The following is a 26,829-nucleotide window of genomic DNA, read 5'->3' as shown; positions in this document are numbered from 1 at the left end:
ATATAAGACATACAGTATTTTCAGTTGTTTCACACTTTTTGTTAATTATATAATTCCACATGTGTTAATTCATAGTTTTGATGCCTTCAGAGTGAATCTACAATTTTCATAGTCATGAAAATAAAGAAAACGCTTTGAGGTGTGTCCAAACTTTTGGTCTGTACTGTGTGTATGTATGTATGTATACATACATACATACATACTATGTCTTATCTCGGCTAAGATAAAGCCTAGATCCTCAGGCTAGATTCACACTATGGGCGTAGCCAGGATCAAACCTAGGGGTGGCAGAATCTCATACTGTTCCGCAGAATTTCATACTGCACACCTCAGCTGCTGCAGAACCTCATACTTCACACCCCTACACTTGAAAATAAAGCCTGCACCTTAAGAAGATGTGGTGATGAATGCAGTCTATTTATTCTAACTATCAGTTGATGTTACTGAAGACGAGCAATGCCTGTCCTGGGCGTCCTTTTGGGCAGCTATGAGGTGTACCTGACTGGTGCTAAAAAAAAGAGTGTTAGTCTGTGTGCTATCCGGCTTTCATTCTTTTTGGTACAGATATGATATGGATAGACAGATATGGATAAATGGATAGATAGATGGATAGAGCAGATTTCTAATTTGCTTTTGCTTGAAAACATCATCTATGAGCTCAAAAACCATTCAGGTGATGCAGTTTTTTAAAAAGCTAATCTGCTTTTGCAACTGAAAAACGTATCCTCAAAAAACGCAGGAAAAACGCTGTGTGTGAATGTAGCCTTAGATCAGGAATAGAACAGTCATTTATAGGACATTTCATAACTTTCACAAATTCCTATGAAAAGATATTCAGCACATTCTGCATTGAACTACTGTACCCAATTTATTATATATTTTAGGAGTCGGTCCATTTTATACCGACTCCACCAAAATGAGCACCGACTCCACAGCCCTGCTTAATTCCCAGGGGAAGCCACCACTTCATCGCATGACCCAAATGAGAAGGATACTTTCAGATAGACATGAGCAACTTCATAAGATGATACTTGCTGACTTACATATTTTAGTAAGGCCATTGACGAGACTAAAATAAAAAAAAAAACACTGGACTAATCAACGTTATAAAATCTAACTCCTTACGCCATTACATCAGGTGACTACTGCCAGACTTGTCAGTACAGCCATTAGTGAACTGCCATAGCTATTGTACGGTACGCAGCCAGCAGTGGGGTTTTTTTTTTTTTTGGTTGGTTTTTCTACTCCTGGACCTCCCTCCCTATAAGCCTCCACTATTCTAGAATTGAAATTAAAATTTCACTTTATACCTTGCTCATTTTGCAATTTGTAATAAACGTCACTCCTTTCCTCTGCTGCATAGTGAAAGTGGTTGTGTTTTTGGGTGTGGTGTTCTGTAGATGAGCATAGCCGAGAGGCTGTCATCCAGTGTGCCGTACATTGCTATTTACGGCCGTACTTGGTTGTGTGGGTTTTTCTATTCTTTTGCAAGTAGTCATGAAAAGTTTGTTACATTCGCTATCAGTGTTCTGTGTACAAGAGGAGGTTTTCCAAGGTGAGAGAAGAATGTGACAAACAAAGCCTGCGGACATCCAGTGATTATGTAACCTGATTGCTGCAATTACTGGGCAGGCGGCTTGTCCAGTAATGAATACAAAGTACACACTTCTTCCTAGACCGCCTCGCCCAAGCATGAGCCTCAGAGTATTAAAAAATCATAAGTAGAGGTCCCTCAGTGGTCGGCTCATAGTGCTGATCCTAGCAGAGGGGGCCCGCAACGTTGGGACGCTGTGTTCTCATCTAAAGCTTTAATAAATGCAGGCAACCTCATTCATATAATGTGAAGGGAAAACTGCTAAACCAACACTGCTTCCTAGCCAGTCTTGGATTTTTAGAGGTCCCAGAGGTTGGATTTCCCCCACAATCGTAGATGACACAACCTAGTTGTGTCACTAACACTAACCTGCACCCAGGATGGCCTCCACCTGTCACTATAGTGTCTCCCATGTGAGTATACAAGAACTCTAAGCTTGTCATGTATTGGAGAATTGGAAGGAACTTTACTGTTAACGTCTGATATTTTAGGAGTTGTCAGATGTTGTCTCATAGCTTTTCATTGACTTGCATTTCCCTATCCCCAACCCAAATTAAACTCTTGGGAGTGCACAAAAATGAGACAATATGCAGCTTTGATTCCTCACTAGGAACGTAGCTGTTGCCTCCATATATTGGTTTTATCACTTCTAGCCATATCGCCATAATGGTCGTGGACTGAAAAATTATCATGGGATGTCCCCCAGTCAGTCATTGGAACTGCAGGTCACGTTCTTCCACTAAAAAGTACATGAACTCTGCAAAATGTTGCTTTATTCTCCAGAGTAGAAGACTTGTTACTAGATCCAAAGTTGACTGATTTTAAAAAAAATCTTGCACTCTTCGTCTCTACTATTGGAAATTATCTGCCAGTGGGGGAGATGAATAGCCTGTCTCTAGACCCTTGAGACATAGAAAAGGGCCGTGAAAAAAATCCAGCTGTATTTTAAGCATCGTTTGGTTTCAAGAATTGCTACCATATTAACTTTTTTTTTTTTCCTCATTATTTTGTGTGTTTTACATGCAAAAATATCAAAATATCAGCACATCCCTATAACCCAAGTCCCCAAATATAAAACCCACCTCCCCACGAGCACCAGAGCTAAAATGGTAATTGGCAGCCTGTAGGTGACCTCTCTGGCCTGGTAAGTATTTATTCTAAAGTTTTTGCCTCTACATAATCTTGGTTATAACCAGAGTCTGTTTTGATGTAAAGTAGGTGAAATTGGAGGTATAATTTTCTTACCACTAGAAGCCTCCTGTGGATAGCCCTTTTAATGATATAATTCTTACAGTATAGTTTGGTATGTTATACCATAGTTATGTATCAGAAGTCTGTCCCATGCTCAGTCTTGTACCTTGATTTGTTATATATACTTTTCTATAATTCTTATTCTCACCTCTGACTTTTCTGAGATCCTAAACCCCTGGGACACACTGAGGTTTCCAATATTTTAGTTGCATCTTGTCCGTGCATGAAGTGTCTTGTTTTGCCTTTCATCCACGTCAGTGACCACTGGGACCTTTTGTTGTCGCAGCTTCATGCCAGGTTTTTTGGTAGTTAGAAAGTGTTTCTTCCAAGAAATATTAGCTTTAGCAGGGTTGTGATAACTTGCTGATGAGTTGGGGGGCGGGGGGGTCTGACAGCTGCGACCTGCACCGATCGAGAGATCAGATAATTTTCATTTCAGTTAATAAAGAAGAAAGTCAGACGCCTGGAAAGGGCAGCGCCATAGGGAATGAATGGAGCATGTGCATTGCTGTTCTATCTGAATGGCGATACCCATCCTGCCGCGTAGATTATTGCAGGTCGGAGCCCCTTATCCTGTATCCTGAGGATAGGGGAGAGCCTGTGTTCACCTGGGAACCCCTTTAGTTGCTTTTAAAATGCATGAGTGGAGCGCTGAATTACCCTTTAGTCCGTGGGTGAATGCAGCACAAATTTCCCTGGAAAAAAATCTTGTTTTGTGTTTTCGAGATGTAAGAATCTAAGTAGTTTTGCCGTTATTCCTTCACTGCAGGAAGATGAAAAGTTTTTGTCAGAAGTTTTTGCACAGTTGACGGATGAAGCCACAGATGAGGATAAAAGACGGGAACTGGTAAGAGATGTCCTAAGTCTAAGGTCCTTCATGCCGAAACGAATATGATCCCATTTCGTAAAGGAATATTGGGAAAGCTCGCACAGAAGCAGCCTGTGACAGGAGTGGCTAGTTGCGGGTGGGTGTAAAGCAGTAGCCATTTACCAAGAGTAATTCTATTAAACTCTAGTGTCAGTTTAGACTGTCTCTTCTCGAATGGTGTCAGAGCAGCTGGTTTGTATCCATCTGCAGAGCTAAAGGAAGTGCCGCTGTAGAGGCCCCGTCACACACAGCGATCTCGCTAGTGAGATTGCTGATTTTATGACGCCACAGCGAGATCGCTGTGTGTATGGGGATCAGCGACCGGCCCCCCTGCCGGGTATCGCTGATCGTTCTCGATCGGCCAGGGCCATTTTTTTGAACGCTGGTCTCCCGCTGGCCAGCACGCATTGCTGCGTGTGGCAGCGAGAGATCAGTGACGCTGGTTTCTAATGTAAACATCAGGTATCCAGGAGCCGCGCAGCTCTTAGATACCTGATGTTTACCTTGGAAACCAGCGTGTACGCCGATTTCCAAGGTAAACATCGGGTATCCAGGAGCCGCGGCTCCTGGATACCCGATGTTTACATTAGAAACCAGCTTGCTCGCTGGTCCTGATCGCTGGAGGGGCTGTCTAACGATGTCCCAGCGATCCCATCCATGTCGGATCGTTGGTGGGATCGCTGGGACATCGTTGTGTAACGGGGCCTTAAGGCCATGTTCACATGTTGAGTATTTGGGTGGTTTTTTTTTTTACATCAGTATCTGTAAGTCAAAATCAGATGTAAGTGAAAAATACAGAGGTGAAGACTGGTTTCTATTCCACTTCTCTGACTATTCCACTCCTGGTTTTGGCTTACAAATGCTGATGTAAAATACTGACCATGTGAATGTGGCTTTAAAGAAGAAAAACTACACAACCATTCCCTTTCTATATAAAGCCTCCTCTCCTCCAACACTCCCTTCCACCACTCCCCTCCACAGTTGCACTTTGTTTTTTATTAGTAGTGTTCCAGTCACCACTGATGCCAATCATTAGCTTCAGAGACTCGCTTGCCTTACTACTGGCATCGCTGCTCAGCAGTGGAAGCCGTTATTCCAGGGACAAGGGCGGTGAGCACAAAGGCTGCTGATTGCAAGCAGTGAGCACATGACCGTGGCCGCCGACCCAAGGGACTGTCCATGCGTCAGTGACAGATCTGCGGGGAATAGGACGACTTAATGCAGCTGTTTGGTTCCTTCTCTTTACAGATATGATCCACCTTAATAAAACACATCCCTCTCCATATAAACTTGAATGTATTTTTTTTGCAGGTAAATTTTTTTAAGGAATTCTGTGCATTTTCACAGACATTACAGCCTCAAAATAGAGATGCTTTTTTTAAGACTTTGGCAAATTTAGGAATTCTTCCTGCCCTGGAAATTGTCATGGTATGTAACCCATTCAGATTCTGTAATGCATGTTCTTCTATGTGCGGTACCTTGTACATGCATGCGTACATACATACACTCTCATTACTTATTAGTTATAGGAGATCTCTCACAATAAGTAATTGATGCCATTGTTTTGTGAATTGCTCCATGGTGTCAGTCCATCACAACACTCTGAGAATGGCCATGGCTCCATTCATGGTGTTCTTCTGGAAGCTGTGGGTTCAATGGGTGTTGGGACCCCAAATCTATATGGTTGTAGTAGGTTAACTATATTCCTTCCATCTCATCACTCTTTTAAAGGCTTATGTTTTCCAAATAATGTACTGATGCAAAAGGATTTTAGGTAGTTTACACACAAGATGAATTTGTAGTGGAGTTTATGAAATCTCATCCACGTGAAATGGAGGGAGGGGGCGCACTGTAAGGCCCATGATTGATGCGTTTTTGACGCATATTTTCGCTGCATCAGACGGAAAATCCATAGGTAAAAAATGCACTTTTTTTCTCCCACTGCATATCAAAATCTAAACTGCCTTATTTAAAACGTGATATACGAAAGACAAAAAACGCAACGTCAAAAACTTGACAAGTAGAAAAAAAACACAGCAATGAGAAAATCTGCAACATTAAAATCATCATGGGAACATAGCCTAAATTCACTATAGCTGAGGACTTGACACCCTCAAGAAATTCACTTGTGCTGTAGATATTCACCGTGGCGGTATATGCACACTAGTTGCAATATTTTAGTGGCCGCGGATATTGTGGCAGTGAATACATTTATTTTATTATAGGTGATTTGTGATTCCAGTGTGAAGTCCCCAGCAGGTGCTGCAATGTCTTCTTTTGTATTGCTCTCGTTAAGTAATATTGACCTGCTCTTTCTAGGGTATGGACGACTTGCAAGTTAGAGCAGCTGCAACCGATATATTTTCATATCTGGTAGAATTTAGTCCATCTATGGTCCGGGAGTTTGTCATGCAGGAGGCTCAGCAGAGTGATGATGTAAGTAGACCACTTCTAGGATGCCGTTCTACACTATATTTAAAGGCAATATGGAGTGAAGCCGAGTATATTGCTGCCTTAATAGGATTCTGTCCCTTTTTACCTCTTCACTTTTGATATATTTGATATATAGGAATTGCATAAATATGTTGCATAATATACTGTATATACTCGTGTATAAGCCGAGATTTTCAGCCCATTTTTCTCTAGCAACCTTCCACGACCGCATAGGAGGAGGTCGTCTCCACACCCTAATGGGGACAGGAAGCACGAGAGGTTAAAAGGTCCCTCTCACCAGTGTCTTTCCTGTCCCCCATGGGGCATGGAGAGGTCTGGTGTGCTGTCTGGCCGGCTGCTATAGCATACCTGAGGAAAAGTTTCAGAGCCGGGCAGTGGTGGTCGGTGGCGCAGCCTTCCCTCCTCTGTTCTGCTCCCACCTTCTATTGAATCCGGGACCGTTCCTGGCCCTCCCGCGCTCCCCTTTGGGGAGTAAAGGGGGCCAGTGATCCCCGCCAGAGGCCTCCCGTAGCTCTCCGGTATCTCCTCCTCCCCTGCGTGCTAGCGAGATCCGAAGGTGACGTCATGCGAACGGGTCACTTCCGGGGTATGTGGAGCTGTCATGGCGGCCCCCATCCTGCTGCCAGCGTCCGGAGCTCGCCGGCGCCTGCTGTTCCTGCTCCAGGACCCAGGGAGGAGGAGGGGGAATCAAACTGACGCGCTGAGGGCGGAGTTAACCCGTTATTAACCCGCTGGAAGACGCCAACAGGTAAGGCAAATCCCCTGCTGTCATGGACAGTTCTTCCTGCCCTGCATCTGCAGAGCCCAGCGCTGCCCCAGCCACAGTGAGTGTTATCTGGGGTGGGTCCTAGTGGTGCGATCCGGGATAGAGGTCCTCAAAATACTTCTCCCCCTCTCTTTATAGGGAGAAAAGTCTGCCCATAAAAGCACCAATACCTCCAGCAAATCGGCAAAGTGTGCCATATGCAGTATAAAACTTCCCTCTAATTGGGAGAAAAAGTTATGTCCGGCATGCACGGATAAAGTGGTCAGGGCTGAGCACCCGTCATTAAATGACGAGATCTGCAGCTTGGTCACCCATCAGGTTCAGACCTCTTTAGCCACCCTGTCCCCCCCTCCGCCACCTCCACCCCCTCCAATTATGGGCTCACCACCTTCAAAAAAGCGGAGGATTCAGAATCTGAGTCGGAGAGATCATTCAACTCGAGCTCCGAAAATTGGGAGCAACCAGGGACCTCTAGGGCACCTGACGTTAGAAGGTATCTCCTTTCCACAGAATACGTGGAGGAGTTGATTAGCGCAGTATGTGCCACTATGGGCCTATAAGAGGAACCTGTCACGCAAACCGCACAGGATCGCATGTTTGGGGGATATGAAGGACCTAAACGAGCACGCTTTCCAGTTCATAAAAGCATAGCAGACATGATCTCCCAGGAATGGGAATACCCTGAGAAACGCTACTCGGCCCCTTCAGAACTCCGTCATAGATTTCCTCTGGAAGGAGAGGGGTTTAAATGGGACATCCTGAAGGTTGATGTCCAGGTGGCAAGGGTGGTAAAGAAGACGGTTTTACCATTTGATGATGCGTCTCAGCTTAGAGACCCGATGGACCATAAAGCTGAAAGCCTCCTGAGGAAAACATGGGAAACCTCTGCGGCCACCTTGAAATCAGGAATTGCGTCCACTTGTGTCTCTAGGTCCCTCTTTCAATGGATTGAGGAACTAGAGAACCATATTTTGCATGGTAGCCCATGGGGTGACCTCCTTAACTCACTCTCTATCTTGCAGAGAGCTACGGGCTTCCTGGCAGATACATCAATGGAGATGATCCGTACTTCTGCCAGAGCCATGGTACAATCAAACTCTGCCAGACGAGCCCTCTGGCTTAAGACGTGGAGCGGAGACATTACATCCAAGGTTAAACTATGCTCTTTACCCTTTAAATGTGTACATGTCTTCGGCCCTGCCTTGGACGAAATTCTTGAAAAAGCCACAGACAAAAAGGTGCTTCCCGAGCACAGAACCACAAGGAAACGTCTTTTTCGAGCCCCCCCAGAATCAGTCATCCCAACCACGAGGGAAGGGAAAGACGGGAAGATGGAGCTACGCTAAAGGGAGAGGCAGGAACATCCTGGTCCCCCAGCAGCAACAACAGCAGCCCCAAGAAAAACAATGACTCGATCCCGGTGGGGGGGAAGGCTTTCGAGATTCTTTCTTGCCTGGCAGTTGATTTCCAACAGCCCCTGGGTCCTCAGTGTGATCAGAGAGAGGGCCTACTGCTTGAGCTCGAATCCTATCCCCTGCGGCATATAAGAGTCACCTCCCTACCATCTTGGGAGATCCCAGCTCTAAACTCCGGCATTCAGCCGCTTCTACTGTCAAAGGCCATCTCTCAGGTCCCTGTGAAGGAACAAGGAAGAGGGCATTATTCCAGATTGATCCTAGTAAAAAAAAAAACCCACAGGAGAGTCGAGGCTGATAATATATCTAAAGGGCCTCAACCGACACATTGCATACCAAAAATTCAAGATTGAGTCCGTAAGGACCGCCATTCCTCTGATATGGCAGGATTACTTTATGGCTACTATAGATCTGAAGGATGCCTATTTCCACATCCCCATCCATCCTTCCCACATGAAGTATCTGAGGTTTGCGATCCATCAGGGTCCAGAAATAAAACACTTCCAGTACAACGTGCTTCCATTTGGGATATCATCTGCTCCTCGAGTATTCTCCAGGATCATGACAGAGGCTGTGTCCCACATCAGAAGCCAGGGCATATGTATTGTACCCTACCTGGACGAGCTACTAATAATAGCAGCCTCCTACTGTACTCTGGAGCTACCGGTGACTCAGACTCTGGACATTCTCCAGTCGTTAAGATGGATCCCGAACATAAAGAAGTCGCAAATCCAACCTTCCCAGGAGGTGAAATTCTTAGGAATCCGACTGGATTCAAAAAATCAAATGTCCTTCCTCCCGGAGGAACACCAGAGATCCATAATATCAAGGATCTCAAAGTTCAGGGAACAGAGATCCCCGACCCTCAGGTCAGCTATGTCCATACCTGGGTCTATGACCTCCTGTATCCAATCGGTGCCTTGGGCACAGGCTCACTCCAGAACGCTCCAGTCCCACATTCTAAAAAACTGGAACCGGGATCACACCTGCCTGAACAGGAAAGTCCAGACCCCAGGGGTAGTGAGAGCTTCGCTGGCATGGTGGATAGACCACGAAAAATTGTGCAAGGGAATCAGCTGGTCTCAGACCCCATTAGTCACGGTACCGACAGACGCCAGCAAAGAGAGCTGACTTGGCCAACCACAGGTGGATAAGAAGATTCATGACATCGGCCACTAGACTTCATCCAAAGAAACTAATAGTTGTCCCAACATGGGACTTGAATGTGGTACTTACGGGACTCACTCAATCTCCTTTTGAGCCCTTGTCATCCTGTACTTCTCAGCTCCTCACCTGTAAGGTGGCCTTCCTTATAGCAATAACTTCAGCAAGGCGAGTGGGAGAGCTGCAAGCTCTCTCGGTTAGGGAACCCTACCTAACTGTTAGAGACGACTCCGTAGTGCTCTCTCTTGATCCATTCTTTCTACCGAAGGTTGTGTCTGACTTCCACAGGTCACAGAATATAATCCTTCCTTCATTCTGCCAGAACCCAGCAAACCCTAAAGAGGAGGTGTTTTGTTTTTTTTGTTTTTTTTAATGGCTGCAGCGTAGGGGGGTTATATATGGAGCTTCTACTTGGGCCACTATTAACCTTTGTGCAGCATATGGGGGGGGGGGGGTTATGTATGGAGCATCTACTTGGGCCACCATTAACCCTTGTGCAGCACATGGGGGGTATTTATGTATGGAGCTTCTACTTGGCCACCATTAACACTTGTGCAGCACATGGGGGGTATTTATGTATGGAGCTTCTACTTGGCCACCATTAACACTTGTGCAGCACATGGGGGGTATTTATGTATGGAGCATCTACTTGGGCCACCATTAACCCTTGTGCAGCACATGGGGGGTATTTATGTATGGAGCTTCTACTTGGCCACCATTAACACTTGTGCAGCACATGGGGGGTATTTATGTATGGAGCATCTACTTGGGCCACCATTAACCCTTGTGCAGAATATGGGGGGTATTTATCTATGGAGCATCTACTTGGCCACCATTAACCCTTGTGCAGCATATGGGGGTATTTATGTATGGAGCATCTACTTGGGCCACCATTAACCCTTGTGCAGCACATGGGGGGTATTTATGTATGGAGCATCTACTTGGGACACCATTAACCCTTGTGCAGAAATATATGGGGGTATTTATCCTTGGAGCATCTTGTTGGGCCACCATTAACCCTTTTGCAGCATTTCATGAGAGTATTTATCTATGGAGCATCTTTTTGGACCACCATTAACCCTTGTGCAGCACCTCCCTCGGCTTATACATGAGTCAAGTTTTCCCAGTTTTTTTATGGCAAAATTAGGGGGGTCGGCTTATACGTGGGTCGGCTTATGCACTAGTATATACGGTATACATCCTATTGATAACCTGCAACACGCCAGCGCTTAGAGCCGCTCTTCCTCCAGACATCAGGCCAGAACACCACGAGTCCTGCCCAATCTCTGCCATGGATTGCCCAACAGATCCTCATGAGAATTGGCCCGAATATTTGTCCGTTTCTAATTTGCTTGTTTTCTATGTTGATCCATTGCCAGAATGAACATGCTGCAGATTTTGTGGTGTTGATTATACCACACTATACACACAGTGGTTTTTGCACCTAAATAAACAGGGCATTAAACAATATATATTAACCTTTAAACTTGCTGCAGACATCACTCTGTAGTCTGCTTCCGTTTCTGTTTTCATCTCTATAACGTGATTTATTCTTTTCTTTTCCGGCCACAGGACATTCTGTTGATAAATGTTGTAATTGAGCAGATGATTTGTGATACCGACCCCGAGCTTGGAGGAGCGGTACAATTGATGGGACTACTACGAACTCTGATAGATCCTGAGAACATGTTAGCAACAGCTAATGTAAGAACATGCAAATGGGTAAAAGCATCACTTTTTTTTTTTTTTTTCCTCCACAGTCATTTTTAATTTTTACAAAAAAGAGACGTAGTGCACATATGGAACACAAACTTGCACATGTACATTATGGCAGGCTTAAGTGTCTTCTAAGGAACCTGTGTATTAGGTACTTGGCTTTATTATGTAACTCCCTTGCAAGAGGACACGCAAATGGCAAGAAAGTCTGAAGTCTACAACACTTAATGCTTGTGATACAAGGCAGGATTTATTTTATTTTTTTCTAAGTGGTGTCCTCTTGAATATATCATTGACATATCTAATATATATTTTTTCTCTCTTTTGGCTGAAAGAAAACTGAAAAAAGCGAGTTCTTGAATTTCTTCTATAACCATTGTATGCAAGTCCTCACTGCACCGCTCCTGGCCAACACATCAGAAGATAAACCAGATAAAGGTGTGGCAGCAGTAACTCCTGTATATCCCGGATTATACTGAATGTCTTGTTCAGGCTTTGCTTTTTTTTTTTTTTTTATCTTTTTTTATTTTATCTTCCCCATTCTGTTTAGCCCCTTCACTCCAGGGCAATTTATCGGTTTTGCGCTTTTGTTGTTTCATTTTCTTCACTACTCCTTTTGCTATGCAATGTACTGACTAAGAAATAAAAACTTTCAAATGAGGGTAAAATGGTGAGAAATATTCAATTCCACCGTTGTTTTGGAAGTTTTGTTGTTCAGTGTACGTTAAAAATGACTTGGAAATCTGATTTTCCAAGTTAATATGATCACAGCGATAACGGACTTGCGTTTATTTTTTTTCTTCAAGCAATGAAGTTTGCAGGGGGTGCAGCACACCAGTATTGCAGTCGTCTTTGAAGCTCTGCATGTTGCTGAGCTTTAGAGGAGGACCAAGATGGCAGTGATGGAGGGGGGGGGGAGGCTTTTAAGCGGCCTGCACAGTAACCCATCTGCTATGATGTCATTTATACGCTGCTGTTAAAGATTGACATCACCATCTAAATGGACAGATGCCAGCTTCAGTCATGTAGCGCCGGGTGTGCTGTTATGTCCATATGAACGGCAATTTACATAAAACAAAAATGGAAGACACGCTGCTCCCGCTGTTACTTTGAGGGGGGAAATAAATAAATATATATATATTATATAATATATTTTCAAGTTACAAGCATTTGGTCACTACTGATCATGTACATAAAGTGCAGCACAGATTTTCATCTCAACTAAAAGCTGGCTGAGATCCTTAGATCAGGAACAGACATTTATAGGACATGTTATAACTCCACAGCCCTGATTCCAAGTGAAACCCATCTGACCCTTCCTTCCCCCAAAATAAGGTATTCGGGAACAATGTGTCTCATGCGAAGACTAGGAATATCAGCATAAAACCAATTTCTAAACACCAAATATTTTTGCCAGTGTTATGAGGTAATGCTTGAAGGCTGCGACCGTGCAGCTTTTGAGAAGCGATCTACTTCCATCCCTCGCCTGTAGCCGGTGGTGCTGCGGAGTCAGGCTGGTAACGGGGTCACTAATGTAGTACATGCGTCGGCGCTTGCTGCTGGGCTACACATGTAATGTCTGTGCCCCCCAGCAGCTGTGCTGTAAATTGTCAAAAGTCAATGTAGTTAGAACTGCTATACAAACTGGGGAAAGCGAGGTCTGTCAGCAGGTTACGGCTCCTCCATCTGTGAGCAGCATAAAGGATCCCAGAGACCTGAGCTCAGCACTTGTTGTTTTGCATTGCCTTTTCTGACCTTGCTGATTAGCTGCATTTTTATTTCTTACCGCTGGACTAGCCTTGCAGCCATCGCTGATTGACCGCTTTGATCCTATACTGTGCATAGGGTGAATAGCTGTCAGTCAGCAGGTGGGGGGCACAGGTTCAGGAATATAGGACCCTATGTACTTATTAAGAGGACTTCAGTGCTGCCATATAACACAGTGTAGCAAAGCAACCCAGTGACTACAATCCGTGCTCCCAACACGTTTTACTGATCTTAGCTAGGAAAAGATAATTCAAGTGACTTTTTTTTTTTTTCTCTTTTAGATTCTAGCATCGGACCTACGAAGAGCAGCACGATTTGTCCAGGTAATTGTACTTTGTGTCTGCAACCACCTTAATGCAGATTCATGGGAAGATACGTGATTATGTAGGATGCTGGGGAATGGGGTGATGAGGGTCCTCAATACTTGTCTGGTGCCAGCTATGTCAATGGACGGAGTTAAGCTGTTAACCATTCAAATGCCAATGTCAATCTCTGGAAACTGTGTTTAGAAGCACAGATGGGTAGATGGGGTTACTGTGGAAGCAATTGTGGTCCCATGAAGCTCCGCCACAGACTGAACTTCATAGGAGACCGGGATTTTTACTATATACTGCAGTACTGTGCTGTAGCACTATATAATACAAGGCAAGGCTGATTTGTAGTGACTTCTCTTGGTTCCATTATTGTATTCACGGGTAGATGCATGCCAAGGATGCCAATATCAGTGAAACGTAGACACCAGACGGGTCGTTGCATGGTTCAGGATGACAATGTTTCCAGCCCTTTGATTTGTCCATGGGCGGCACATTACCTAGGTCTCTCGTATAAAGGATTTGACAAACACAGGGTCACATTCCCTAAGGGGACTTGGGGATAAAAAAGTAATAAACACCATTTGATCTCTAAAGTCCTCATCAGGGTCCTCTCTCTTTCTGTACTTGTGTGTCCCTTGTCTTACACATGTTTATTATACTTGTCTATATTTCCCCTTTTCACATGTAAAGCGCCATGGAATAAATGGCACTATATAAATGCATAATAATCAGTTTTGTCTAAAAAAAAAAAAAAAAAAATCAGAGAGGGGCTGGCTAGTCTAAAACTACAAGTCAGGTCTGCAGTTAGCACAGACTTGTCAATACTCACGTTGCGTGCACTGCACACTGTGGGGGTTCTCCAGCGCCAGGAGCAGGCGGTCATGTGACCACAAGTATGCGATTTGCATACTCTTGGCCACATTCTGAATAGACTTGTTTCCCGCCTCGCTCAATACGCTTGCATTGAGCAAAGCCTGACACGGTGTAGTTGGAATGTGGCCAGGAGTATGCAAATTGCGTACTTGTGGTCACGTGACCGCCTGCTCCTGGCGCTGGAGAACCCCCACTACAACAACTGCTCGTGATGCGAGTATTCACAAGTCTGTAGTCACGTGGTGACTGCTTCTAGGGCTGGGTGAGGGATCATTTTTGTGCGCTGAGCTGATATTTTTATTGATACTATTTTGAGGTTAATATGATGTTTTGGTTGCTCTTTATTGCATTTTATTGCAATATTGCGGTGACAAAAAAACATTGTGGTGGTTTTCAGAAACTTTTTGGAACTAGAGCCTCACAGTGTAATGGCCCCCGCATAGCGTCCCACAGGATAATGGCCCCCGCATAGCGTCCCACAGGATAATGGCCCCCGCATAGCGTCCCACAGGATAATGGCCCCCGCATAGCGTCCCACAGGATAATGGCCCCCGCATAGCGTCCCACAGGATAATGGCCCCCGCATAGCGTCCCACAGGATAATGGCCCCCGCATAGCGTCCCACAGGATAATGGCCCCCGCATAGCGTCCCACAGGATAATGGCCCCCGCATAGCGTCCCACAGGATAATGGCCCCCGCATAGCGTCCCACAGGATAATGGCCCCCGCATAGCGTCCCACAGGATAATGGCCCCCGCATAGCGTCCCACAGTATAATGGCCCCCGCATAGCGTCCCACAGTATAATGGCCCCCGCATAGCGTCCCACAGTATAATGGCCCCCGCATAGCGTCCCACAGTATAATGGCCTCATATAGTGCATCCTGGTATATGGGCCCCTCCATTCTGTTATGTCTCAGCCATCCATTCAATGCTTAGGGGAAAAAAAAACACTTGTACTTAATTTCCCTGTGCTCCCACGTAGTGCTGCATCCACTGCCAGTCTGTTCAGAACACAGCAGATGGATGATCTTCCTCCTGTGCACTGAACAGGTTGGTGGTGATCTCGGCAGAGAGTATTATACTGACAGGCTGTAACAATCGCTCTCCTCTGCTGGGGCACCTTCTCTCCCTGGCTGCTCAGTGCTCCTGTCATGGCATACACTAAGCAGTGTGCGCAATAACAGCAGGAAAATGAAGCTTGCAGCAAATGCTGTAGGCTACAACAAAATGGCCTCCATCTCCTCCCACATCTGTAACCTGGACACCCCAGGGGGCATGTCCAGGTCACAGCTAGAGGCAGGAGGAGCGGCCCCAATGCAAGAGATGCGGTCGGCATCTCACCGCAGACTCTTAAGCCCACGGTTCCACATAGATGGGAAGTGAAAAGACAAAAGTGGTAAATAAAAACAATATTTAATTGAATTATACAAATTAAAAATTAATAAATTTGATATTTAAAAGACAGAATAGGCGGGACTCCAAAAATGGAGGTGGGGAGGGTTCTCCGCTAAGAGTGACAGAATGACAATAAGGGTGAGGGGATTGTCCTCGGCTTACCCCATTTGTGCACGGCCTCTTTGCTGTCAAGCCTTGTGCTTCAACTTCAGTGTAAGTGGCATCTACATTTCTTATGATTTTCTCCTTGTGACATCTGCACAAGTGTTTTTTTGCACATTTGTATACTGGCAGTCCTTTTAGGCATTTCTAAATGTGACAATTTGATTAACTTTGCACCATTTCTTTAGCACCTTTTCTTCTACTTTTTTAGGCATGAACCTTGACTTATGTTTGCACCTTGCTAATAATGTATTGGAATTAGGGGGCACTCTAATCATTGTGCACACTTGTTATTGCATGTTCTGAAGCCGTGGTTTGGCTCAGACCTTTTGTTGATGTCTTTGCCTTTGTGTTTTATTTTGGGTGCTCTTTCAATATTTGCCCTCAATATTTTTCGTGCACCTTATTGTCATTCTGTCACTCTTAGCTGAGGACAGGACCCTCCCCACCTCCATTTTTGGAGTCTCTCCCATTCTGTCTTTTAAATTTATCAAATGTATTAATTTTTAATTTGTATAATTCAATTAAATATTATTTTTATTTACCACTTTTGTCTTTTCACTTCCTATATGAGGCCCCATACCACTATAGATTATGTATACTCTACACTATTGATGTATCCTTTTGCCTACTCAACTTAGGACTATGGCAATAATCATGGCCATGACTGCCGTGAGATGTGGAAGTGTCGTGCTTAGACACTTACTCGCCCACCAAATGAAAATGGCAGCCCCCAGTGGCTATGGTAAAATTAATAAATCAACTGTTAAAGTTGTGCATTTAATTTTGTTTTAAAAATAATTGATTGTAATCAATATTTATTAATACAAAATTAAAAATCGCTGCACCTTTTTACTTTTAACCCCTGAAGGCTGTATAGGCCAAGCCATGGGGCTACGTTCTCAACAGTTTAAATGTTCTGGTTTTTCCTGCGGTCACCACTGTGCCCACTTTAAACTGATTTTGGTAATCTCTATAAACGAAAAATGTTAACATCAGACAGTCAAGGAAAACTGGAGGCATCTTCTGGAATTGGCACAAAGCTTTGGCTCTAACATCTCAGATGGAGGAAGCTTGAAGCCAAGTTTCCATGTGATGTATCTGACTCCATGGTCTGTGTGGTGACGGCTGACGCTGCGGTTCTCTTCCCTGTATTTCAGATAACTATCAGACGGCTCAGCTGCTTGCTTTGATTCTGGAGTTGCTGACGTTTTGTGTCGAACATCACACCTACCACATCAAGAACTACATCATGAACAAGGATTTGCTCCGAAGAGTCTTAATCTTGATGAACTCAAAACATACGTTTTTGGCACTTTGTAAGTCCCCTTCTCTTTAGCGTCACAATAGAGTGAACCACTTTTCACATAGGAGAAAGTGTGAATCCAGCCTGCAACACTGGTAATATCCATTGTGCTTATCCAATGTTTGTATTTTAGGTGCTTTACGTTTTATGAGGCGAATAATTGGTTTGAAAGATGAGTTTTACAACCGTTATATTATAAAGGGAAACCTTTTTGAGCCGGTTATTAATGCTCTTGTGGATAATGGAACCAGATACAACCTGCTGAACTCTGCAATAATAGAACTGTTCGAGTTCATCCGAGTGGTAAGTATCTGCTCAGTGTGGCACATATGGCACCGTACCAGTCATCTGTGTGTCTGCCCATAGATGAGGAATGTGACTTGTTGGGGGTAAAGTTTCTATATTGTTTAATTAGACTGTGCTGAGACTTGTAGTCCAACAGGCCATGTTGACTAGGTTTTGTTATTGGCTATAGGATATGGAAGTGTCCAGAAGTAGTTTTCAGTAAGAATGTGACTGATGTTGGCGCCCTGTAACCATGTAGCTCTGATCGGGTCATTGTTTCTAGATTTTCCCAGTCCAGTTACTGCCTGTTCACACTATTCAATTAAACTTTGTAAAAGCATACTTGCTATTAAAAATTCCCCTGGTTTGGTGTTGAGATCCAGATCTAAGTGTCTTTTCGTCCACGTTGCAGGAAGATATAAAGTCTCTGACTGCACATATAGTGGACAACTTCTATAAAGCTCTCGAATCCATTGAATATGTTCAGACGTTCAAAGGGCTGAAGACCAAGTACGAGCAAGAAAAGGACCGACAGAGTCAGAAATTAAACAGGTGAGGCCTCCGTGTGAAATCTAGTGTTTGTATCCCGATTATTTTATGTTAGTTGCTCTTGTAAGGCATAGAGCATGTGTAGCATCTTGCCATCGACTTGCCACTCCCTGCCCAGGATCCAGACCTGAATTTTACCGAGAGCCCCTCTACTCTGCCTATAGAGGTCAGTCAAACCTCCGACCCCTCAATATCCCTGTTTCCGACTCCCCAGCACTGGTCACTACTGAGCATGTTCATAAAGGGCAGCACAGATTCATCTCATCTACGACTCCACAGCACGGGTCACTACTGAGCATGTGCATAAAGTGCAGCACAGATTCATCTCATCTATGACTCCACAGCACTGGTCACTACTGAGCATGTGCATAAAGGGCAGCACAGATTCATCTCATCTATGGCCCCACAGCACTGGTCACTACTGAGCATGTACATAAAGGGCAGCACAGATTCATCTCATCTATGGCCACACAGCCCTGGTCACTACTGATCATGTACATAAAGTGCAGCACATATTCATCTCATCTACAACTCCACAGCACTGGTCACTACTGAGCATGTACATAAAGTGCAGCACAGATTCATCTCATCTATGGCCCCACAGCACTGGTCACTACTGAGCATATACATAAAGGGCAGCACAGATTAATCTCATCTATGGCCCCACAGCACTGGTCACTAGTGAGCATGTGCATAAAGTGCAGCACAGATTCATCTCATCTACAACTCCACAGCACCGGTCACTACTGAGCATGTGCATAAAGTGCAGCACAGATTCATCTCATCTACAACTCCACAGCACCGGTCACTACTGAGCATGTACATAAAGGGCAGCACAGATTCATCTCATCTACGACCCCACAGCACTGGTCACTAGTGAGCATGTGCATAAAGTGCAGCACAGATTCATCTCATCTACAACTCCACAGCACTGGTCACTACTGAGCATGTGCATAAAGTGCAGCACAGATTCATCTCATCTACAACTCCACAGCACCGGTCACTACTGAGCATGTACATAAAGGGCAGCACAGATTCATCTCATCTACGACCCCACAGCACTGGTCACTACTGAGCATGTGCATAAAGTGCAGCACAGATTCATCTCATCTATGGCCCCACAGCACTGGTCACTAGTGAGCATGTACATAAAGTGCAGCACAGATTCATCTCAACTAAAAGACGAGATCCTTTCATCAGAAACAGAACAGACATATATAGGACATTTCCTAACTTTCCCAAATTCTTAAGGAAACATTTACAGCACATCCTGCATTGTACTACTGTACCCAAGTTATTATATATGGTCAGTCGATCCCTGCTCCTGAACATATTGCTCGTTTTCAGATCCCACAGACTTGGACGTAGCCCTCTGTTAGTTTAATTCATAAACACAATTGACTCCAGTATTGTGATGTTTGTGTTTTGTTGGATTAGATAAATGCAAACTAAAGATGATGTGAATGGAGTAACTGTCACTTTACATAATCTGTATGGAGCCCAGATAACTACACGCTTTTGTTCTGTCAAGTTTGGGGATGTGTTCACACCGCTCCTTTTTTCCATCAACCAAAAACTTTTTTTTTTTTCAAGCAGATGACACTTCAGAAATGTCTCCTTTTCTGTGGCGTTTTGTAAACCTGAAGTGTCTTTTTGGTTGTATCCCGAGCACTTTTGCCATTTTTTTTTTTTTCTTTGTTTCCGAGCAGACTGGCAGAAAGATGTAGTGTGAACATACCTTTAAAATTCCATTTCCTCCTTACGAACAGCCTGTTCCTTCTCTTCAGAAACACTGTTGACGAAAGATAGGCCCTCTCTTCTGTGATGATTGCCAGCGATCCTGGCTTCCCTCCATTCCCACGCTGCAGCGCCCCTGATTAAGACTATGATCGGCAGTGGTACTACAGAGAGGAACCCCCCACTCCATCACTAGTTTTCTATCTGTACACGACCTGCACTAGTCAGAGCATGGCAACGCACATCTGCTGGAGGGAAAGAAGGTGACAGGAGCCATGATTGGGTCCCATGTTTTATTTAATAAGTCTAAATAATGCATTCTCATTTTAAATTGTGTAACCTGCTAATTAGGTACTGTACATCTGCCACTAGATGGCGCCCACTGTTACATATTCGGTAATAACTCTCTGAACTCCCTCTAGTGTGGCAGATGGATGTAGCTAGAACAAATGCTTTCGTATCAATCGCCCATGTAAGGGGACTTGGCACTCCGATTGCTATCAAGAAACTAATCGAGAAAATTGTGATTTAATGCTCCGGCCTGATGTATAGCAACTGACAGCAGGAATAGGCCTGTTACACATTGTTTTATCAGTTTTGATTATGCAATGATCATACTTTCCCACTTCTAGCGTGCCGTCTATTCTGCGTAGCAACAGATTCCGGAGAGATGCGAGAGCTTTGGAAGAAGATGAAGAGCTATGGTTTAATGAAGACGAGGAGGAAGAGGGTGAAGCCGTTGTACCTCCGATTGAGAAGTCGAAGACTGAAGATGACTTTCCTGACAGCTATGAAAAATTTATGGAAACAAAGAAAGGTATAATGGAGGCTTTACTGATGTCATATTTCAGGAGTTGTAGCGTATTCATTACATAATGAAAAATTAGTTTTCTTGGCTTTTATCACTTCTTCATGCAAGATGTTTGCTTTTAGTCATTGAATGGAAAGCTTAATTATTTCCTTATGAAACACGGCCTGACCATGTGATGGAGACATAGGTGTATGGCTCGTCACACGTGTCCATTTGTCTATGCAATCAGCACATGAGCAGGACAGACTTTTGTCTGGGCGGTATACCTCCTTGATATAGGATTTGATCATCTCCACTCCCCATCTCCTCCTGCCCCTTTCGATCCTACCCTACTACTAGGTTACTATGGCGGTACGGGTGCTATACTGACCTGTGATTGTATGCCTGTACTGAATACGGCCCTACAAAACAAACCATTCATCTATGCCCTGCAGATTCAGTAACCTGCTCCGTAGAACAGAATGTCTGTACTATACATGATGGCACTCGCTCCGTCTATAAACTTAATTTCTAACTTTTTATTTCAAAGCTAAAGAAAGTGAAGATAAGGAGAATCTTCCAAAGAGGACCTCGGTTGGAGGATTCAAGTTCACCTTTTCTCACTCTGCCAGCTCAGCTAATGGTGCAAATAGTGCGAACAGCAAATCTGTGGCAGCTCAGACCCCACCAGCAGGCTCTAATGGTTCATCCTCCAAAAACTCAAGTTTAGCAACTACAGTTACATCTACAAAGGTAAGCCAAGAAATGAGAGCTGACCTGTGGTGCAAGTGATTGGGACATAAATGGCAGTGTCTGCACGTAAGCAACGTACGGGGCTAAATACCTCAGCTCCATACATTGTTTAGTGGCCGCTGCCAGTTACTTAAGGTTACAGCTGATCTGACACCACCGATCTCATATCGTTGACCTATCCTACAGGAGATTGTCACTTGTTTAGTCCTGGACAACCCCTTTAGGATTATTCTGCGATCAAGAATCTCTAGTCTTGCACTTTACCAGCTGTGATGGCAGTATGTACCATGTATTTCACTGCAGTATATAACAAGGGCCAATAATTATAGAAGATATTGCCTAACCGCACAATAACCAAATCCTGAGTAAGGGGACCCAGGCTGGAGAGGTACACATTTTCTGCAGTGACAGTTCACATTGACACTCCACAGCGGCATCACTCCGGCATTGTTGGTTGGATGTCTAATGGTTGAGACTGATGAGCTGCAGCGTTAATTAGATCTGTCTTTTTTTTAACTGAAGCCACAATCTGTGGAAGGCTCTCACATACGGCTTCATATATTGACCGAAATTCCATTATAGCCTGAGCCTTGCCAACATTCTGGTCCACTGGAGGTATTGAGGAAGTTGAGATTTAGCTAGAAGATCTCACTGCAGGAAGAAGTAGCCGAGAATGAGGTTCTTCTAACATCTTGTGCATCTGATAAAAACTAACCATATTGTTTCTGCAGCAGGGAAGTCTGATCGGACTGGTGGATTATCCTGATGATGAGGAAGAGGAGGAGGAAGAAGACACCTCTCCACGCAAAAGACCTAGACTGGGATCTTAAATTGACAAACATTAGTTTTGGGTTAATGCAGCAACTGATGTCTGAGCTTAGTGCGAGTCCAGAAGCTTTCTCAATTGAATAATTCAGAAGTAGCCAAACTCCACTAGAAGGGTGTAAATGCCAAGATTTCATGGGTTTCAGAATGATGGATTAGCTGTGACAACCGAGATGATTGCTTCAGTGTATCTTGAGTTTGGGGAAGGGGTCAGAATGGATCACTTTAGAAAGAGACACATTTTTAATGTTGTAGGGTTGCCCCCAAGAATCTAAAACCATTCAGTAATCTTAATTTTTAATGGTGCTGGCCATAGTGTTTTATGAATTGCCTATTTTATAAAGAAATTGAAGGGAATAAATTCTGATCCAACTTTGGGACCATTCTTTGTAAATTGAATTCCCGTCTTCGCCAGTAGGAATGGGAGGGGAGGGGATGGGTGACACATTGTAGTGCATGTAAACTTTTAAGAGAAAAAAAAAGTAATGAGAATCTTTCAGTGTGTATTTTATTAAAATCTGAAGTCGAAATGGACAGATGTAATAAGTAGCCCGTCCTGCATACTGCACTTCCAGAATTACTGATGCCAAGGATCAGTAGCTTCCAAATCTAGTCTGCAAACTGCCCGTTGACCTCCTAACCAGTGCCTCAATCTCTTGCAGTGTTAATATTTTCGTGTTGATTCTATGAACAGTGTTTTACCCATTTTTCTTTTTTTTTTCTTTAGCATCAGCGTCCTTGGTTGAACGCCATTTAGCTGTTTTTAGTTCATATAAGTTAATCCATTTTTTTTTTTGTGCTGAACCCATCATGGCTATACAAGAAACAAATATACCAAAGGGGTTAATACAGCAAGCAATGAATTACCATCAGCCATTTTGTTTCATTGTGTTGGAAGTCTGATCTATATATATGCACCTTTTATTATCTTCAGCGATGATGTAGAGAGCCGCCGCTTTCTGTGCACTCATTTTCTACATGGCAATTCAGAGCACATTCCATGGATGTAAATGAATTGCAGCTGATACTCCGTTACAGTGTAGTTGTGGAAAACAATTTGGTTTGATTCGAATATATATATATATTTTTTTCCTTTAAGTAGCACCGGAACTGTAAATATTTTATTAAAGTCCTGTATATGATCTGAGATCATGCTGAAGAAAAGTGTTCCCTCTTTCTCTTGCATCTACTGTTCAGAGACACACGGATCAGCTGCAATCTTCTCTGAAATTCACCCTCGTCACAGGTTCTAGATCTAATTCTCCTGATAAGTTGCAGCAGTTTCCCAGTTTTGGAGATTTTGTAGTTTAATTATAATTTTAGCTATTGTTTGGAAAGATGGGCTGTCTGTGTAGATATGAAGTATAGTTCTTTTTTTTTTTTTTTTTTTTTTCTTTTTTTTCCATGAAATACAGAAGTTTATTTTGTATTAAATACCACTGTATTTGTTTTACACCATTTGTATACATGTGGTGATATTAATGCTGAACTGTAAAATTCAGGAATTAAAATGTGACCCTGTAATTCCATGTTTGCTTGTTTGTATTTTTCTCTAATCCCCTCCACAACAGCACACAGGAGGTTGTTTCCCCATCCTAACTAGGAACAGGAAACAAGAGGCTTAATTAGCCTGCCCCTTCCCTCAATCCCCAGTGTTTTCCTGTCCCTAAGGGTGTAAGAGGTTATTTTGTGTTGGTTACTGAGGGTGGCTGACGACACTCTTGTAGGTACCTTTAAGCCGTGCAGCCTGGGTCGATCATCCTGGATCTTCCTCCCTCATCTGCTCCTGCTTTGGGTGGGACTGCACCATCCATGGTGAAGAAGTGGCTGGGGTCCTCCTGTAGCTCCCCAGCCTTGTAGCTTCTTTCCACTTTACGCCTGCATGACTGACCGTGACTTCCGGCAGTCAGGGGCATGCACAGGAAGTGACGTACACCGCCGAGAGAGAAGGTGCGACGTCGCTTCCGCCCTGCATTCCACAGTGGAATGCACTGCCATTCTGGCAGGAAATGTGAAAATTTTAAACCAGGGAATGCGTCAGAAGATGACCTATGAAGGAGGGGGAGAGATGTCATCCTATTGGGTGAGAAGAAGCGCTGGGTCTTGGTTCCTGTATAATAGCACCCCCTGACTGAAGACTCCATAAGGTAGGACTGAGGTTCTAAATGATGGATGTACCTTCTCTTAGATCTGCGTCTGCAGAGCCCCGCGCTAACCCTGGCCCAGTGAGTATTGGTAAGGGTAAGCCCTTTAATACAGGATCCATGTTTATGGGAATTTCACTTCCCTTTCTCTTCTAGGGAGACCAGGATCCTGCACCAAAATCAAGGTGGGGGGGGAATGCAAATCACAAAAGCACCATCTGCAGTAAAAACTCCCATCCAGCTACAAAAAAGCTTTGTCAACTATGTAGGGAGAAAACTCTGTGAAGAACAGAACATCCCTGATAGATGAAGTGAGAGGGATGGTGCAACAGGAGATAGTCATCCCTAGCTACCTTCTCCCAGTGCTTTACAGGGGGCCCCTCTGTTCCCAAAAAGAGGAAATGCATCCCTAAGGATAGCTCTGACTCAGAAGCTGAAATATCAGGTCCTGAAGAATGGGCGAAAGGTGAACTTACTCTGAGTCACACGGAGGATAATAAAAAATTGTTCTTTTCCTATAATGATATGGAGGAGCTAATGCTGGCAGTCAGGAATACGATGGGAGTTGAAGAGAAGAAACCATCCTGCACAATCTAACATGAGAGAAGATGTGGAGAGTCGGTAAAAACTACAATACCGTTGATCATGAAGGACTTTGCCATGGCCACCATAGACCTTTAAGAGGCATACTACCATGTACCCATTCATCCAAGCTACCATTGGTATCTGAGGTTTGCGGTCTAGGCCGGGAGGTGCGTCACTTCAAGTTCAAGGTCCTACCTTTCAGCATATCTGCACCCCCGAAAATTCTTCAGTAAACAAGACATCTGCATCGTTCCCAACCTGGACGACCTTCTCATCATGGCTTCTTCCAGTGCTACTCTAAGAGGGCATGTCCATTCAGTTCTACATACCCTAACATATTTTGGCTGGATCATAAATAGGGGAAAATCAGACCTGAACCCATCAACTGAGAAAGTCTTTTAGAAATCCTCCTAGACTGTCAAAACCAAAAAGTTATGCATGAGATCAAGAGTTTGGACCCTATAAACCCAGAAGAGGGTGACCTTAAGATTTGCAATATCAGTACTGGGATTAATGACATCATGTATTCTCGCAATTCCCTGGGCCCAGGCTCACTCAAGGAGCCTCCAAAAATGTATCTTCTCGCTGGAACAAAACTCCGGAGACACTCTGTACAAGAATCTCTATTCCTCAACATGTAAAACTATCCCTCAACTGGTGGCTCAGCCGAGAAAATCTGGCCAAGGGAATACCTTGGATCTAATGTCCAATGTTTTCAGTTTACAACAAACACCAGCAAACGAGGTTGGGGAGCGGTGACATCTTGTACTCTTTCAGGGAATCTGGCCCAAAAAGATGGATGACCATTCCTCCAATTTCAGAGAATTGAGAGCCGGTAGAGGGGGCCCTGAGAGCAGCAAAACCAATACTCCAGGGAACCCATGTCTGAGTTTACTCCTGCATCATGACTGCTGTGGCCCATCTTCGTCATCAGGGCAGCACAAAATTGTCTGCAGCAGATCGTGACACGAATTTTAATTTGGGCAGAATGTCACCTCTGGTCTTTATCAGCTCTTCACCTAAAAGGATCCGACAACATCAAAGCAGACTTTCTGAGCAGGACAGATATAGACTCAGGAGAATGGACCCTCAGTAAGACAGTATTCCAGTTTATAATCAAAAAATGGGGTCTCCCAGAGGTGGACCTGTTCATAAACCGAGAACGCAAAAGTAAAGCATATCTCCATAGGTTCAAATGAAGCCCAATTAAAGGTGTGGATGCCTTCTCTTACCCATGGAGTTTCAGGTTGGCCTAAGCACTTCCTCCAATTCTGTTGCCAAAGACTCTGCAAAAGGTCAGAACGGACAGGGTCAAAACCATCCTGATCGCCCCTCTCAGGCCAAAGAGGAGCTGGTTTGGGGCTCTGAAACCTCTGACCACGTCTGATTTTTCGCCTGGCTTCTAAAACCACAATCCTGAGAGCCAGAGGCCTCTCAGATTCCATCATATCCACTTTACAAAAAAGTAGTAAACTGGTCACATGCCATCTGCTCCAAAGTATGGAAGACCTCGATGTGGTACGGATCCACTACCATTGATCCTTTTCACCCTGACATGGCAAAAATTCGAGATTTCCTATAGGACGGCTTATTTAAAGGACTAAAACCCAGTACCTTGAAATTCCAGGTGTAGGCTCTGAGCTCATACTTCGATCAGAAGCTGGCAGACCACCGATGGATAAGGAGGTTCATGTCGGCTTGCCCCCAAAATCCGTCCAAGGAATTCCAACATAATTTCATCTTGGGATTTGACTATAGTGCTGAAAGGTCTAATTATTCCACCATATGAGCCTATGGACCAGGTCCAGTTAGACAAACTATCCTGGAAAGCTGCACTACTTGTAGCCATTACAACGGCAAGAAGGGTGGGCAAGATTCAGGTCCTATCCATTAGGGAACCTTGTTTAAGAATTCTGGATGACAGACTGGTCTAGGCGGATTATTCAGAGCTCTCTAGCGAATTGGATAAAAAGGAAAGCAATCATGGGCACTTATAGCAATCAGGACCTATCTCGTCCAGAATCGGTAAAGGCCCATTCCACTAGAGCCGTCCACTGGGCAGAAAGGGCCAATGCGTCCAGTGAACAGATCTGCAGAGCGACTACCTTGTCCTT

The 26,829-nt window shown here is 44.2% G+C and overlaps 1 protein-coding gene across 2 annotated transcripts in view; it reads left to right on the top strand.

Annotated features, from left to right (window-relative positions):
* PPP4R3B (protein phosphatase 4 regulatory subunit 3B) overlaps positions 1 to 22,363 on the top strand; it is a 44,908-nt gene extending 22,545 nt beyond the window's left edge. Inside the window, exons 5-16 of one of the 2 annotated variants that reach the window (XM_073576651.1) lie at positions 3,615 to 3,692; positions 5,025 to 5,141; positions 6,033 to 6,149; positions 11,085 to 11,234; positions 11,564 to 11,666; positions 13,277 to 13,318; positions 16,902 to 17,060; positions 17,181 to 17,350; positions 17,745 to 17,884; positions 20,251 to 20,435; positions 20,959 to 21,161; positions 21,893 to 22,363. In XM_073576651.1, the coding sequence (XP_073432752.1) occupies positions 3,615 to 3,692; positions 5,025 to 5,141; positions 6,033 to 6,149; positions 11,085 to 11,234; positions 11,564 to 11,666; positions 13,277 to 13,318; positions 16,902 to 17,060; positions 17,181 to 17,350; positions 17,745 to 17,884; positions 20,251 to 20,435; positions 20,959 to 21,161; positions 21,893 to 21,991 (1,563 nt within the window). In that variant the 3' untranslated portion in view covers positions 21,992 to 22,363. The remainder of the gene's footprint in view (positions 1 to 3,614; positions 3,693 to 5,024; positions 5,142 to 6,032; positions 6,150 to 11,084; positions 11,235 to 11,563; positions 11,667 to 13,276; positions 13,319 to 16,901; positions 17,061 to 17,180; positions 17,351 to 17,744; positions 17,885 to 20,250; positions 20,436 to 20,958; positions 21,162 to 21,892) is intronic. The other variant, XM_073576652.1, reaches the window with a different exon arrangement.
* The last annotated feature ends 4,466 nt before the right edge of the window (positions 22,364 to 26,829 follow it).

Source organism: Dendrobates tinctorius, unplaced genomic scaffold (assembly GCF_039654945.1).
Source record: "Dendrobates tinctorius isolate UK_male_01 unplaced genomic scaffold, ASM3965494v1 ptg000050l, whole genome shotgun sequence".
Classification (NCBI taxonomy): Eukaryota; Metazoa; Chordata; class Amphibia; order Anura; family Dendrobatidae; genus Dendrobates; species Dendrobates tinctorius.
This window is presented reverse-complemented; position numbering and strand designations above follow the sequence as displayed.